This window comes from Parasteatoda tepidariorum, chromosome 6 (assembly GCF_043381705.1).
Source record: "Parasteatoda tepidariorum isolate YZ-2023 chromosome 6, CAS_Ptep_4.0, whole genome shotgun sequence".
In the NCBI taxonomy this organism is placed as follows: domain Eukaryota; kingdom Metazoa; phylum Arthropoda; class Arachnida; order Araneae; family Theridiidae; genus Parasteatoda; species Parasteatoda tepidariorum.
The window spans coordinates 61,856,874-61,875,231 of NC_092209.1; the positions used below are offsets into that span (position 1 = coordinate 61,856,874).

At 31.9% G+C, this 18,358-nt stretch overlaps 1 protein-coding gene across 2 annotated transcripts in view; it reads left to right on the forward strand.

The window, feature by feature from the left end:
- LOC107457180 (protein jagged-1) overlaps window positions 1–18,358 on the forward strand; it is a 126,274-nt gene that overhangs the window by 89,328 nt on the left and 18,588 nt on the right. For both annotated transcript variants that reach the window (XM_016075281.4, XM_043040208.2), the window contains exons 3-7: window positions 3,344–3,601; window positions 5,086–5,146; window positions 14,573–14,706; window positions 16,325–16,444; window positions 17,357–17,470. In XM_016075281.4, the coding sequence (XP_015930767.1) occupies window positions 3,344–3,601; window positions 5,086–5,146; window positions 14,573–14,706; window positions 16,325–16,444; window positions 17,357–17,470 (687 nt within the window). The remainder of the gene's footprint in view (window positions 1–3,343; window positions 3,602–5,085; window positions 5,147–14,572; window positions 14,707–16,324; window positions 16,445–17,356; window positions 17,471–18,358) is intronic.

Genomic DNA, 18,358 nt, shown 5'->3' on the forward strand with positions numbered 1-18,358 from the left:
AGGCTGGTTGAAATTTTCCTCCACCCTCAAACTGACCTCACCCAGTGATGCTTGACATTAAAATTAGAAGTTAATGAATAGTTTAATGAATAGATCAATATTAATAACATTTAGGGCTGCATAATTGTTTCCCAATTGCAAATGTGCAAAATTCAGTTCCTTATAAATTTGCGTATATAATTTCAAAGCACCTAAATTATATTTTGGTGTTTAACTATCTATTCGTATTTTAAAACATAACTAAAAATTATTATTCGAAGTCTATTCATTTTAGTTTTACCTTTCTATGTTTGTAATAACATCACTCTATTCCATCACAGGATAAGGAAATTACAGTCTTCTCTGCTGTCGTCAATCACATATTTTTACCATGTTTCTCATTCTCGAACGATTTATTCTTTCTTAAAAAACCGTCCATTTCTAGACATCCCTGTAAGCATCTTTAAATACTCTCTGTAGGCGTTTTATGAAGCGATATCGAGATGTGTTTGAAAGACACTCTTCAAACATTCGTGGCACGTGGAAGGCGTAAGGTGAGAATTATGTTTTATGATGAGGAAAAAAAAATTTTTTTTACCTCAACTTTGGGCATTAAAGGATCTCTTGTATCTAAACATATAACTTTCTTGAGAGATCTTTTGTCACTGACTTCCGTTTATTATGACTTTATTTCATTGAGGGGGTGTCGGCCACTCTCAACTGTGTTGAAGTTTGTGCTTCATAAACATGATCTTCCTTGTAATCTTTCTGTTTAGTCTGACATCCGTAAAAAGAACTTTCCATCTGACATGGGTTTTCACTACTCGCATATTAAGATAAATCACGTATTTTCGGCTCGTGATTAGAAAAAAAGAAGTACGAAATTTTGGAATTTTTTACAGCGTTGTAATTTTTTCTCATAAAAATAGGCTTTTTTTTTTTAAATATTGTTTCGAGTTTAACAGGTGTTAGACCTGAAGTAGAAAATTAGGTTATGTTTCGCACTAAATATAACCTCATCAATAAATCGCAATTTCAACCTCATTTATATCGCAGAAAATCAACCTCATATATAGCTCAGCTATGCTTTTAGTGAAAATCGGGTGAAATTACATGCACCTCAGATTCATTTGCTTGAAGTATGGAAAATTCAAATGTGCACCTCTGAAAAAAACCTCCTTAAGTTTGTTGCTCTAAGGTAGATTTCTGTCAACCTCAAAACAACAAGTTTGAATAAAGCACATTCATACACCTTGATTATAAACCTTGAGATGCTGATTTTTTTAAAGTTGCTTTTAAAGTCTACTTCAAACAAACTTCAAATCAACCGCAGCACCTCAAATGAACCTCAAAAACACGGTAAATTTTTATTAATGGTTTGTTATATTTAAATTTTACTGCAAAATTCTACTTACTATCGTGAACGTTTAAAAAAGTTATGGCAGGCTTACGATTGCATTTATTTAAAATTCTATCAAAAAATCTCTCATTAAATAGTATCGGAAAAAGATGAAAGCAGGCTATGTATTCATAATTTAGGACCAAAAACTAATTGTAATAATTCTTTACTGGAAACTATGTAATAGAGCCATTTTCATTCAAAATTTGACAGAAGCTGTAATGATATCCAAAAAGTTTGCAGTCAAGTTGGCAGTAAAAAAAAAAATTTCATCCAATTTGCCATAATAATAAATATTCTCAAGACATTGCACAAAATTATTGATGCAAATTTCCATAACCTGTTTATTATCAAATTACATTTCTCTTCAATACCATAAACGCTAAATTATCACAGGTGCTTGACAAAATTTTTACCAGAGACAATACTTCCTTGGAATAATCCATTCAAACATTCTAATCACGTAAGAACATTTTTTTTTCTTCTTAGAAAGTGGGAAAGTTTTCTGAAATATAACAGAACATAAAGATTATTTTTGAAGGCATATCACACTTCAGTACCATAGCTTTTTTTAAAAAAAAGAAAATATCAACCTTACAGGTGTTGCAGTAAATAATGATTTCTAATGGACGCAAGTTATGACCCCTGCAATTACCCTCTTTTATGGTTCAGGCTGCTATTGCATTTTTGAGCATTTAGGGTTGTTAACACAAAATAAAATGGCGCTTTTGATGTCCTGCATACGTCATAAAGATATGATAGGATTTTATAACTACTGAAGCAGTCGAAAGATAAAATATAAGTTTTTGGCGGGTATTCCTAAAATTATTTATTTATGCCTGATTATGTTTTGAATTATTGTAATTTCGAAAGCATGGTTGACGATTAACAACTGTCCATTTCAAAGAAATATTAAGGGAAGTGTATCTCTTGGGTAATAAATATTTGGCTGTTGGTATCTGATTAAGCTTCGTTTCATTTCACAATTTAGAAAAAAAAAAGCCCAAATGATTTTATTGTTTATGACCCTCTGGCACAGATGGGACACCGGTATTCTTGCTTTCCAATTTAAATTAAAAATATATTTTGGTATATTTTTTTAATTATAAAAAACCATCTAAACGTAACTGAAAAAAATATGTTAGATTCTCAGAATTATTTTTGCTCCAAAATATAAAATCCAAAGAAAGTAGTTTGAAAACAAATTTTTTTCATTCATACTCAAAAATTTATCAATAATTGATTTTGTAAATTAAAGAAATTTTAATGATGAATAATTTTCTTTTAGATTTAAATAACTGCAAATTTTAAAAAAATATTGTTTGGAAGTGAGCTACATTTAGAAAATTTTACCTTTAGCGCAAAAAGAAACAACGGTGTCCGATGCTGTATTTCATAACCAAACAATTTTTTAAATGCTAAATATAATGTTTTTTATTTATTTTGACCTAAGCTAATACAAAATAATGAAAAAATATTAAAAATATATTTAATGAAAATTCTGTGTTAAAGGGTTAACTAAGCTATAAATATTTTTCATATATAATCTGTTTAGCATGCTTTTAAAATTTTTAATGCCATTTATTGTAAACTTACACTCGCAAAACAATGAAACACTGCATTTGATTTCGTTTTGATAAACTATTTACGAATGAAACCTTGCGCTTGGTAAAATATTGAATCGAGAGGTATTCCATAAATATTATTGTAACATCTTTTGTCATATATGCTACTTGAACACAATAACCAATCTTAATTGAAAGCAATTAATTAATGTATAATTTTATTTCATTGCATTTCATTCAAAAATTGCAATCGGTAATTAAAAATTTTAATCTACTCAAATGTCTAAACATCTACTCAAAATAACTACAATCTTTCATTCATACTTACCTATCTATTATCTTTTTTAACAGCCACTTTTCACTGTAAGTGTAGTAAATTTCATATTATTTAACTTTTCAGCGCTTGTTGAACGAGTCATCGAAAGGCATGTGTTTTCTGGAGTACAAATTCCTGGAATGGAATGGAAGATCAAAGGACACAGAGGACGAGCTGCCAGGATAAGCTATCGATACAGAGTTCTGTGCTCCCCCCACTATTATGATTACACGTGTTCCAAATTCTGCAGGCCCAGAGACGATAGGTTCGGACACTACAAATGTGACGAACAGGGGGACAAAGTGTGCCTAGATGGCTGGCAGGGTCCGAACTGCGAAACTGGTGAGTCTTAAGAGAGAAGTGTAATGCTTCACATCGACAATCTTTGTTAAGTCATAACAACTTCAATAAATTCACAAACTGTCATTATAGTGTTATTGAAATAAAAATAGGAAGAAAAAAATATTCTAAATTAAACTGATGGTCTTGAAAAATTTATAACAGGAAAACAGTTTAGGTAGTAAAACAAATCAGGAAGAAAATTCGTTGCGTAGGACAGTGTTACCCAAACTTATAACTTTTGTGTTCCTTTTCTAAATATTTCATATCGTTGTGTACCACTAATAAAAAAAATGAACTTTTTTTTTTAAAAAATATGTTTATTTTTCTTTTTTGGTACAAAGTTTTGTTCATAAGTTTATTTGCATCAGTGATATTGTTTTTGCTGTGATTAAAAATTGCACAAAAGTTAAAAATCACAATTGGCTGTTGACACCACTAATTATTAACTGATAAATTAGCAAAAAAAAAATAGCCAATACAAAAATAAGTAATCGTAAATTTTCATGGCTATCTTTGTTTTTAAATAAATTTTTTTGAAATTTTCGTTGTAAGATATTTCGCATAAGAATGCGTACTCCCGCTAAATTGTTCCCGTACCCCTTGGGGTACTCTTACCACACTTTAGGAAACACTGGCATAGGGCATACATTTTCCCACATAGTGTTCCTGCCTGTAGTTTAAAACATTTTCGACAGGTGGAGCTGCGGATAATAAACAATAAAAATGAAAGAAAAGTTATCAAATATCACATCATAGCATGCATGTCATGTTACTAAATGCGGTGGTAGATATTTTCAAAATATTATATTTTGATTTTCTACTCTCTAAAAGAAGTAAAAAAATTGTGATGTGATTTTTCATAATTTATCAAATTATTTATTATCTGCTCCGCCATCTGTCGAAAAAATTTTGAACTAAAATCAAAAATACATGGAGAAAATATTCACGCCCTGTCACTTAAATTTGATGCTAGAGGTTTTTTTTTTAATTTTTTTTTTTTTTTATTCTTAACTGTTTTTATGTTATAAATTTTTAACAAAAACATGAGTTAAATAAGTTTACATTACAATTTTGATTGAAGTAAAAAATGCTCTTTTGCTTAATGAGATAAGAATTAGGTGATAAATATTTTTTCAGGATTAAAATAATATTTTTCAAAGTATTAAGTAATAAAAATGGAAATAAAACGAGAAATCTATTAAAATAATATGACAAGAGGGAAGAAATGGGATATGATTCCATACAGTGTATAAAAGTACAAGATAAACTTAAATAAAAAAAGATTTGACCAAAGAATTTAATTTCCCATTAAATTGTTTGATAATTTTATTTTTTTTAGCATTCTTTCAAAATTTATCATAAAATTTAAAGTATAATTTTTTTTTTAATTCTACATTGTAAAATTTTCGTTTTAAGGCAACAAACTAACTTTTCATGATTTTTGACAAATAATTATTGACAGATACATATTCATTTTTTTCCAGCTGTATGTAAATTAGGTTGTCATCCAGAGCATGGCTTCTGTACTGTGCCAGGAGAATGCCAGTAAGTGAAATTTTACTTATTTCTCATTTTTATCGTTTTTAAGATTTTCATTATCATCATTACCCAATCATGGCCAATCACATAGCCCCATTTTTAGGCTCGATCTTGTAACGGCCGTGGTAGGAATGCCACATTATTTTTACCCTGATCAGACGACGTAGACAGAGCTTGAGCTGGTACCACTCTCTCCCAAACTTCCACATCACATCGAACTAGAGGAGTTTCGATCCACGACAGATTTAACGGGCATATTTTTATGAAAATTTATAGTGAATGTGTAGTTTTTAAATTGATTTAGATGCAAATCATACTTTTCAAGTTGTTTTGCCTCAGCAATTAGACTTCTCCAGCGACGGAAAAAATAAACATATATAAGAAATGTTTTCCACAACACAATGGAATAAATCGAAAATTTGAACAATTACACAATAGTGACAACAATTATACATAATAGTGACAACAATTTGCCGCGATGGCTCAGGGGATAGAGCTTCCAATGAGGCGAACTAGGTTCGAATCCCAGTCGATACGAAATCCGCATCCGGCTTCCACCGACCACAGTGTTGACGTGAAATATCCTCAGTGGTATGTGTATCATGGGTTAGAGTCCCCTTGCCGTTAGTCTAACCGTGGGAGGTTTTCGTGGTCTTCCTCTTCGTGTAACGCAAATGCGGGTTAGCTCCATCAAAAAATCCTCCACGAAGACAAATTTCTCCCAATACTCGATCCCTGAGTTCCCTTGTCTTCTGGATTGGGTTCAAAATTACAAGGTTACGGAGTTGAACATTAGTAGTCGTAAACCCATAATATTGGATCGGCTGTTCAACGACGGTTATAAAAAAAAAAGAATTATACAATAGAGTTGTAGTGACTCTGGGGATAAACTGTTCGCCTCCTAATAAGGTGAACTGGGCCGATATGAATTCCGCACCCGGTTTGCACCAACCACAATGCTTACGTAAAAATATCCTCCGTAGTAGACGGATCGTGGGTAAGAGTCCCCTTGCTGTCAGACTAACCGTGGGAGGTTAACTTACGCAGGTTTCTATATACTTATAAGCTTATATATTTATATGCACTTATATGTACTTATATGTTATATGTACTTACTATGTGCTTATATAAACTTTTGGTTTCTTCATTTTAAGATATTAAGACACTTTCTAACCAGAAATAAATAAAACTTTTCTTTATTTTTGCTTAACTGTAAGCAAAAAAAAAGAGACTTTTCCAATGCTCTTGAGTCCCCTTAAATGGTAACAAAAAAAATAATTTCTTAATAACAAAATAATAATAATAAATGAAGAAAAAAATTAACCGAAGGCTAAATTCCACCTGACGGAGAGAGGTAAAAAGAGAGGGGGGGGGGGGATCATAATTTTTAAGGAAAGTTTGTAAAGATGCAGGAGAGATAAACAAATTAAAGTTTCCTATCACGAAAATGTCGTTGTAGCAGGGGAAATAGCGATTACTTCCTGTCATTCACGGATGATATAATTACCACGCGAGATTGCCGATGCGAAATGAAGAGCTGGACGGTACATTAAAATTTACATGCAAAGATATCTTATCTATCACAGGAAAGGGCCCATAATAGTTTTCTGAGATGGTACAAAAATGCTCTTTTTGTGTTCTGTCGCGGGTGATAAAATTGCATTCATATTTAATTTTCTGGAAAATTAGCATTAAGGGTGTTTTGGAAGGTTTTGTCGTCATTTGAAATGATGCTTTTTTGTGAATAATATGCTATTTTTATAACTCCTGTGAGTTTGCAACTGTTACTCATGACTATTAGCTCAAGTTTAGCCTATCTAAAGCCAGCGTAGTCTGCACTTATTTTGAAAATTTCGGAAAGCGCCAATATAGAGAAAAGCCACAGTTCTGTGAAAATGAAAAGCATTTGTGATCTAATTTTTTAATATTTATAAACTTACTCCAATGCTGCATTACCAAGGCTCATAAAAATTTGCAAGAATAAGAAAGTGATTCTGAAAATTTTCATCTAGGTGGAAAAAAAGTCGCCAAATTGGCGATTTTTAAAAACGTTTAATAACTTTTAAAATATTTACGTTGATATAAAGCCCAGATCATTCTTCACGGCGATATTATACATATATAGTTTAAAATCATCGCACTGCCTTAAGTGTAAGGCACTTAAACTATGGCTTCTTTATTTTCTTTGACGCCATAGAACAAGAGAAACGTTTCATCGCAATTTCTGTTTCATCACCGTTGGTGTATTAAAATTTTAAGTTTGGAGAAAGATGAGTCCGGGTAAACCTACAGTAAACCTCGAAGTTTCGAATGTTGAGAAAATGTTGTCTATAATATCAAAAAACAGACTATTAAAAGGCAAACTTCCCCTTTACCTATTTCCTGCGTTTGGTTCCGCATATGTTTTCATTTTGATATTTTGAATTTTATTTTCAACACTTGAAACTTCATGATTTACACTAGGTTTTACTTGAACAACTTGAACTAATTTTAAAATTTCAAATTACTTATGGAGGGGACTGAAAATTTGCTACAAATCATTTTTCCCGTGGTATAACAGCTTCTTAAGTCTTTATAATTGCATCCTATTGATATTGTTTTAAATATGGATTGATTATCGAATATAGTAACAAGCATTAGATTAGTAGCCAATATTGGTTGAACAAGATATTTTTATATCTCCAATTGTAATATTTCTTCAAAATTATGTTTCTTTATTGTATTACTAGCCACCTAAGGCGGCCAGCTGTCCGCCACGCTGAAGGTTTTCACAAATAAAGTTTTTTAAAACATGGCAGGAAATCTGAAGATTAGTGGACAATTAAAGTGTTCCTGTCCAGCAATTTTGTCTTCATATCCAGTTCTGCTGCAGATGTGTTATAGCTCTTGAGGATGTTTGAAATTATATAGCTACAACGCTTAAGAAAAAAAAAACTAAAATGCTAAATACATGAAAAGAACACGAAAACGAATAAATTTTTTATGGTATCAATTTCTATTTCTATATAATTTTTTATGGTATCAAATTCTATTTCTATATCTGTTACGTCAAGCACTCAGGTATTATAATTTGATCTAGTTGTGCTTGTATAATTTTGATCTAGTTGCGCTTTCTACGTCATTTTGTTAACATCGTTTGGTTTGTTATTTAACATCGTTTGGTTTGTTATTTCTAAGTTAACTTTCAAAAAATTGGCTGGCATCAGCATTTTTATTCTTTAAGTTGTTTATTTTTTCTTTTGGAATTCGTTCCTTTTTAGCGAAATGTTTTTCAACCTAATCGAATTCTTTGCCGACTGTTCTCTGTATATATAAAGAAAATAAAGTAAATATTTTTAAAGTGTTGTGAAAAGAATTTTTAGTTGTACAAAGTACTACAATATCGCTATAAAAATTATCGTCTTCGCTTAAGAAAAAAAAAAAAAGAGCGTGGAAAGAAGAAGAAAAACTTATTATAACAATTATGAACAGCGACAAATATATCAAAGCGAAGCGTTCTATTTACGTATCGAATATGTTGCCACATTTTTAATACAAAAGTTAAACTTTTCTCCACTTTAATAAATGTAAACTAATGCGAACTTTACAATTAAATTATTAATTCCTTCGTATATTATTGGTTTAAGTTGTCGAAAATTAATATTTCAATTGTAAGGTTCGCATTAGCATACATTTATAAGAGTGGGGAAAAGTATATGCATTTTTTAATAGTTTTTTGAATATGGCTCTTTGAAGACGAAAAAGCAGACGAAAAGCATAGACTTACAAAATGACTGATAACTAAATAACTAATCAAAATTTTTGAAAAAGAAAAAAAATACTTCTTCATTATGTCAAAACACAATTATGGGCCGAGTTTCGTGCCCGGGCGAGGCTTCTGGGGCGATATATTGTGATTACAGACACACACACACACACACAGCCGCGTTTATTATTATGTATAGATAATTTAACTTTTATAATAACTTATTTAAACAATAATGTGAAAAATGACAGGAATATGAATTTTTTTTAAAATGATAGCGATTAAGGTTATTATCTATGTAAATATGACATAAATTTGTTATAGTATGCATCTATCTGCCTATAATAGAAAATATAAAAATCATAAGAAAGTGTTAAGGAGATAAAAGGCTTTTAAAAAACCGAAAAATGTAGAAAACCGTGGATTTTGAAGATAATAAAATATTATAATCACATATAAATTCAAATCAGAGGCCGTACTTAAATGAAAAATATTTTTGATCCTTTCCTCCCCTTTGTCACTAAGTGCCATTCTTCACCTGTCTCCCTACCCCTTGGCTTGTGATTACACGTCACACGATATTTCACTAATATATATTAGCTGTTCAGAAACAAATCACGCGTTATGGATCTCATTTCAAATTTTCTTTTTAAACTTCAAAAATGATCCTTAATGACATACGTAAACATGTCACTAATAATTATCATATATATGTACTTTTTTGATGAGAAAGATGAATAAAATAATAAGCATCATATATTTTATCTGATGATGTTAAACATTTTTATTTAGACCGAAATGTGTGATTTTACGCTTCTTGTCCCCCCTCCTCTTCTCTTGTCACAAAATCATGAACCTACTCCAAGCGTGACATCATTTGAGATGGTCCCTTATTCGATATTGAAAGTTCAATTGTGCTTTTCTAATTACTAGGTGACTAGCTAATAAGCTTAATTAATTAAAAAACATGCAATATTGCTTAATTAACCTTATCAGGGACAAAGAAAGTCGCTTGCATCATCAGTTGCGCATTAACTCTCTTAAGCATTGAAAACCTCTAAATCAATAAATTTAATTATTTAAAAAAAAAAAAGCATGCAATATTGCATTATCCGTCCCATTCAGAACCAAGAACGTCATTTACATCATTAGTCTCGTATCAAACCTCTTAAACATTGAAGCCCACACACATTCCCTTTCAAGATTTTGAGGGAATGGGCGAAAAAAAAATTTTAAATAAGCATTTTGAAAGTACTTAATCTGCTAATGCTAAATATTTTCATTTTTTCTAAGATGTGCAATGTCATACTTTTTTGTTACCATGTCCCTCTCCCTTGTTACAAAATCCTGAACTCTTTCCGAGGGTGACATCATTTGGACCGATTCCTTATTTTATATTAAAAATAAAGTTGCACTTTTCTAAAATGAAGTTAATAGTTAATAAACTTAATGAAAAAAGTCCATATTGCATAATTTACCCCATGCAGGACCAAGAACGTCACTTGCATCAAACCTCGTCAACATTGAAACCCACGTGCGTTCCATTTCAAGATACCTTAATCCAAGATGAGCGCGATAGCACTGATAAAATAATTGCAGGGAATTATCAAACCACCTTTCTTCTGCAGAGTTGGAAGAGGTGATGCAGAAAAACAACCAAATTGGAAATCCTGTTCATTCGAAGGTCCCCTAAAAGTCACCGATGTGACCTATGTCACGCCAATCTTTCTTTTTTATTTGATTCCGTGTCCATCCACCTGTGTAAAAGAAGTGGTCATCTAACCTTACCATCCTCTGGGTCGCGAACTTTTATTTTTAAATTTCCCACGGGAATCATACATTCTTGGACTCTTCTTGATGCCTTCTTACCTTGGTACCATCCCCGCCACTGCCTGGTCACGCAACGGTGACCATGCTTCGGCAATGACCGACTGTGGTGATCGGTTCGGCGAGAACTTCCTGATACACTTCTTTGATGTGCTGTTTATTAATGGGTTGATGGATTAAGATTAAAGTAGCCTTCGTAGAATTTTTATTTACGTTGTTAGCTGTATTTACGTTGTTAGTTGTTATGTTGGAATTTTTTTTTTTTTTTTTTTTTTTTATGATTAAAATTTCTCCTTTTGAAGTCCGTAAATAAGATTAATCTTCAAAAATTTAATTAGGTTTTTACATTTAATGACTAAAATGTACTCTTTTGAAGCTCTTATTTAACCCTCTCTAGTAAAGTGTCACATTGTTAACAATAAAATAATAATTAACAAACATTCCGGATAAAATTATGGTAAATGGCAATCTGAGTTTTATGGTAAAATTTTTGGGGAACAAAAAATCTGATGTACCTTAATTTTTGTGCAGTTATATTTACTGTAAAATCACTGCAATTAATTAAATAATAATATAAAAATTACGGTATAAAATTTCATGGTTAAATTGGATTTTGGGAATGCTGTACTCAGGATGCCAGTACTTTTTTCAGCAATTTCATCCGGAGTATTTTACAGTGCAAAAATGGCTTCGGAACGGCTATTCTGAAAAATATTATAAGCATGTAAAATAATTCTTTTTTTTTTTTTTTTTGTTGACTAACAAAACAAAAACAACTAAAACACGAGGATTAAAATAAGAAAAATTGAAAAGAAATTTTTCTTTTATATATATAGTCGAATTCCGATCTATTTTTCAGTTGTTTAATAAATGAATTCGTTCATTGGGGAAAAAACTACACTTAAAATCTTTTTAAAATTTAAAAAAAAAAAACTATATTATTACGAGCAATTTTTGAATATACAAGGTTGAAATTCAATAATTTCTAATCGTTGAAACTCAGATATATATGCGTAAATTGTTTTCATAAAAGTAAAACTGACCCGCAATTTTCAGTTGTTTCCCAAGGAGTTAGTTTCTGGTGGCTCCACAATTTTTAGACCAATGACATAATGGTGGCGTTATTATCAGCATTAATGAACGATCTCTTTTACTTCCTAGATAATCTTGTCTATCGAACCGAATATAACTAGGCTTCAAATCACCCTGATCTGAAACAATGCATTAAAAATGCATATTTATACATATATTTTTACTTAGCGTACATTGTTTTATAGCCACTCACGTATTTTGTTGTACCTGTAAACCTGTAACGCACAGTCAATTGATGAAAGAAAAAAAGTCCCAAATTAATTTACTTTACTTAAGCTTAATAGGCTATTGCTTGTCTTGTTGTACAATTATATCAAGCAGTTATATCAAACATTAAATCAGCAATGTAAATGGGAGAAAGAAAACTAAAAAACATTTATTTCTATTGAATATTTTGTTTGCTACTGCAAATTGCTTATTCAATTACTTCTTATCTCCGCTAACAGCTCATTTAATTCATACTGATTCACAGTTTCATTTATTTTCTTCTTTAATAAAAAGCATTGCCTAAAAATAACAACTCATTATCTGAAACATATTCGACACTTACTCGCGTTGTTTAAATAACCCTACTACCCTTACTATATTTAATTATATTATACAATAACGTTTTCTGCTACGCAAAGCTTTAGCAAGTTATTTGCAACATTAAGAAAATTAATAATTTTAGATTAAATCTTCTCATTAAAAATAATTAATAATAATCGTAATTTTTATTTAAATATTCATCATTAATCTGTTATAACAATCCAACAGGATATCAACAGGCTATTATATCAGATCATTAAAGCAGTGATGCCATTCCATAAAACTATTAAAAAAATTCCATTAAATCATCAGAGTCGTTCCTTGAAATGGTCGTTCCTTAAAGTCGTCTGATATTTTCCGTGTCTTCATGCCTACACCGGTATTTTTCTGAAGCGATGCGAAATCGCGATATTTCTTCGATGATCTAGCCTTAGTGTGGGAATCAAAAGTGCATTCACTATAGCCTTCGAAATTTAATTTCGGTACCATCTCTCTCGGAGGCACTTTCAAAGGACTATTCGATTCTGAAGAAGTAGAGGATTCAGCTCTATGCGAAGCATGTTCCTTTTTCTTCCTGGACTTTTCCTTGGATTGAGATTTATTCTTCTTTTTATCAACAACATTACAATGGGTGCAAGTCTTCCGTTCCAATTTCATACTCTTATTTGATGATTCTTCATCACCCTTCCCCTTGCCTGCAAAGGCTCTCGAGATACCAATGGTTGATTTATTAATACAGGTCATTTTGTTGTGATTACTTTTAACGCAAGGACCCACAGTAGAGATAATGCCTTCTGATGTGCTTGGGATTGGGTATGCATAAAACTTCCTATGCCTTGAGGAGCACCAACAGCCACCGATAACTAATAGTGAAATGGCGGACAAGCTCAGAGCTGCAATGGTTATAAGAGCCATTTTAAGCCAGAATAAATTATTGTTGATATCGAGATTTTCTTGGAGTTGTTTTTTGCTTGATTTAAGCTCGGAAGTTGGGTTGGAGAGTGAAATTGGTGACCTAATGGCAAATTTTTTCCTTGCTTTTAAACCAACGAAATCATTATTTTTTGATCCATGTGTTACTATTTTTGATTCAGGTATTTCTTTTTGTTCTTGAAAGCTGCTTCTTCTTAAGCTTTTGTGTCCCGAAAGTACTTGTTGAGATTCATGAAGATGATTGAGGTTATTGTTATCTTTGCCAGATTTCTGTTTTGTTTTTAAAGTCTTGTGGTGGGAAAATGGATAATTTATATCATCAGAATGAAGTCTAGAAGAAACTGGTTCATTTATGTTATTATGATGGTGTCTTGAAGAAACTGTTTCTTTCATTTTATCTTGAGTATGTCTTGTAGAAATTGATTCATCATGGTGGTGCTTTAAAGATGAGTGGCGCAAAGAATGTCGGGAATCATCCAGTCTATGGAACTGTGGTTCTGCTTCGGATGCATATTCATTATTGTTTACACTTTTGTCGCTTGAATGGTGACGGCGACGATGATGATGAATATGTGGTAATGAATATGCCGTATATAAACAAAGCATTATTATAGGGAATATTTTCATGATTTACCGTTTTTGTTGCTTGTGGTGACGCATAATACGATGGCTATTGCAGATTTCCAAGTTCAGTTTTCAAGAAAATGCTTAAAACACCAAAATATTACTGTTGTGTATGAATTGTTCCATTTCAGATTGATCGAAAATGCATTGTTTCATTTTGGCAACAGCAAATAATAAAACAATGAAACCTCTAAATAGTTTGTAATTCAATTTACTAAATTTATTGTTGGGATTTTTATTATGGAATGACGTCATCAAAAAGAATTGGTTTTTTTTCATGCATTCCAACAATTGTGTATTATTTTAATACAGTCTAAAACAAAATCCTATTACGAAATTCAACAAAATGCGTGCTAATATTATCATCAATTTAGGCTATCAGTAACAATTCATAATAAACTGCTACTCGCACATATATATGTCTCACAGTATTTTTTTTAAAAAACTAAATTCTTGATTAAATTATTTTCTTATCTTCTGAGTTTGAGTTGGGTTCTTATCTATTTCATTATGAGTAAAACGTTTAACGGTAAACGGTATCCAAAAGCATTTCATTTATCTTTACTCATTACGTTATTTACATTATCATGCTGAGAGCAATTTATGATTTTGTTTGCCAAAAGCATTTTATAATATTTTTTAGACACCTAAACTCGTATTAAACTGTTTTTGATTCTTTGCAGATGTCGTCTTGGATGGAAGTCTGAATTATGTGATCAATGCATGCCTTATCCTGGCTGCAAACACGGATATTGCAATGGATCTCCGTGGCAATGCATTTGTGATATTAACTGGGGTGGAATACTTTGCGATGGAGGTAAGCTTATTTTTTAATTGAATTATAATCCTTTGGACTTATTAATCTCCATTCTGAGCTTATTTCCGATTAAAATATTAACTTCTCAGTTAGCAATATTTTTTTGCTTAGTGTATTATTAAAAATTATTTTTATCAAATCAGAATATTTTTAATATAACAGAAAAATTTGTTTAACCATGAATCAAAATTACTTTAAATTCAATGATGGAATCATTATTTTATATTTTATAACTTCGCTGAACTGTCGACCCGACTTTGAGTTTACGACTGCCAATATTAAACTCCATAGCCTTGTAGTTTTGAACCCGATTCAGAAGACAAGGGAACTCCTGAATCAAGTATTAGGAAAAATTTGCCTACGTGGAAGACTTTTTGATGGAACTAACCCGCATGTGCGTTGCATGGTGAGGAAAACCCCGAAAATCTCCCATGGTTAGCCTGATGGCAAGGGTACTCTAACCCATGATCCGTCTACCATTGAGCTATTGAATTTGCGTCAGCACTGTAGTCGGTGCTGGTCGGCTGCGGAATTCGTATCGACTAGTCATCTTTGGGATTCGAACACAGATCACCTCTCTAGGATGTGAGCGCCCTAGCCACCACGGCTCTGAAATCTTTACTACTGTAATTTTTTTCGGTTTAAGTTGTGTAATAATACCATTTCAAGATTAATTATATATATAGTTAAAGAAAGATTAATTACCGCCTCCCATAAATTTACCTTCACTTCAATCACCAGGTTGAAAACTATTTTCCTTCGTTCTTTGCACAATAGCCTGTTATTGGCCAAGGTTGTTTCAGGCTGTAACGTAATCTATCAGGAGTAATACTCTAACCCATGGTCCTGGAGGTTCTCCAGCATGTTGCGTGATTTTTTTTAAAAAATTTTATATCGGGTATTGAACATCCTATTCAATTCTGAGTTTACTACTGTCAATGCTCACTTCCGTAACTTTTTAATTTTAAACACAACCCAGAAGACAAAGGAACTCCTGCATCAAACATTGTAAAGAACTAGCCTACACGGTGGACTTTTAATGGAACTATCCCACATTTGTGTTGCATGAAGACCGCGAAAACCTCTCACGCTTAGCCCGACGGCAAGGGGAATCTAACCCATGATCCATCTATTAAGGAGAAAATTTTACGCCAGCATTGTTGTTTGTGTGAGCCAGGAGCAAAATTCTTATAAACTTGCCACGGCTGGGATTCGAACCTAGATGATGTTCTTTTCCCTGAACCACTGCAGCTTACGTTGCGTCATTTAAAATTGTGTGTGTTCAACATTATTTATCCATCTGGTACAGGATATAAAATTGAAGCCAATTAAAAGGTTTCATTATATCCAAATACCCATGCTGTCCAAATTAAACGATTTTGATACCTCTATTTTATAACAAATTAAATCAATACATGTAAAAATAGTATTATGATTCGATTTTATTCACGTATTTTAAAAGGCATGTACGTTTAACATTCGTATTTTTCAGTCAATTCATCAAGATTAATTTTGTTAATATTCTAGAATTAAAAAGAAATGAAAAAATTAATACATTAATTTGAAAGATTTAGAAAAGAAGATACTAAATTTATAATTTTGATTCTTTTATTTCCAGACCTCAATTTTTGTGGAACCCATGAACCTTGCCAAAATGGAGGAACCTGCGTGAACGCAGCTCCTGACAATTACACCTGTAAATGTCCAGAGGGTTTCTCTGGTACTAACTGTGATATAGGTACATCTAATTGTCTTTTGCTCTTACAACAGCACATTTCATTTTATTATATCATCGGGGATAATTGAATGATTCAGACAACGATTTCATGTGCAATTTTGTATACAATTTTGTAAAATGGATTAAAATATGTTCTGTAAATCCAACTTCACTGGAATGGGTTAAAATGTATTGTATACCATCAATTTCATTGGAATGGGTTAAAAATTAATTACGTCAGTTAAAATGCAACAAATTTAGTAGATAGTAAAAGATAGATATAATTTTTTGTGGTAATATTATAAAATTCAAAGAAATTAAATATTTATTTCTTCATAATGAAAACAAAGTATAACCTTTAATAGTGTTTAAATACAGCGCATGAAAAGTGAAGTTTTTACTAGTAATTTCAGTAAGGAATCAAATCTAAGCTGTATGTAACATCAAACACAAGTTATCAAATCGCGAAGAATAAAATTAATATTTGTTTTGAATGTAAGTGATTAAAAGTAAAGTTCTAACTCTAATATAACGAAATTTTAAACTAATAATGGATCCCTAAAATGTCCAATGATTTAAAAAATCAGGAAAAAAAATATTGCTTTTCTGCATTCTTTTTAGGAAACCAGTTATTTTATTCTCAATAAGTTTCAAAATTATTTACAAAGCTCAACAGATCGCGCTACTGACAGGGAAATGAAACAACATTTTCTGTTGTATATCAGAGAACTGTTATTTTGTTAGCGTTTTTCTAGATGGCGCGAACGTTAACTGACAAAATTTGTAACAAATTAAGCATTTTCTTTTAAATTTTTTGTGTTCTGAAAATTCCTCATAATTATTCTAGTTAAAATTTAAAAGCAGTGAACTTTAAAAAATAAATAACACTTACTTGTAAATCGGTAATAGAAATAATTTCTATTTTCTTTACAGTTGACAATCCTTGTGCTTCGAATCCATGTTTGAATCAAGGCACTTGCTCAGAAATCAACAATACATTCATCTGCACGTGTTTGCCAGGATGGATTGGAAATCGTTGTCAAATCAGTAAGTACAATAACGTTTATACCCTTCACGTTTCTAAACCATATCTCATTGATTTTATAATTTTACAACCGTCGTTGAACATCTGATAGAATTTTGAGCTAAAGACTACCAACGTTCAACTCCGTAGCCTCATTGTTTTGAAATAAATCCAGAAGACAACAGGGGAACAAGTATTGGGTGAAATTTCTTTTTGATGGAACTAATCCAGATTTGTGTTACATGGTGAGCGAAAGCACGAAAACCTGGTATCAAGTGTTAGCCTGGTGGCAAGGGGGTTCTAACCTACAGCTAAGGATATTTTAAGTCAGCACTGTGGTCGGTGCGAGCCGGGAGCAGAATTCGTCACAACCAGCTTCTGTTGGGATTCAAACCTGAATCACCTCTATCTCTCTGGCAAGCGAAATATCCCCGGAGCCACCGCGGCTCATATATATGGGCTTTTATTAATTTTTTTTATAGCTGTCGTTGAGCAGCCAACCCAATATTGGGTTTACGACTACTAATATTCAACTCCGGAGCCTTCTAATTTTGAACCCAACCAACGCAGAAGACAAGAGAACTCCTGTATCAAGTATTGCACTTTTCCTTCGAGGAGGACTTTTTGATGGAACTAACCCGCATTTGCCTTTCATGGAGAGGAAAACCTCCCAAGGATAACCTGACGACAAGGGGACTGTAACCTGTGACTCGTCTACTACTGAGGATATTTTACGTCTGTGATCGTACGAACCAAGTGCGGAATTCAGTATCGCTAAGATTCAAACCCGGTTTACCTCATTGGAAGACGAACACTCTATCCCCTGAGCCACGTATAATCATTTTTAGAAACTCCGTCAAATGCTTAAAAAACTTACAAATTATGGATCGACAATTAACATTTAAGCAAAA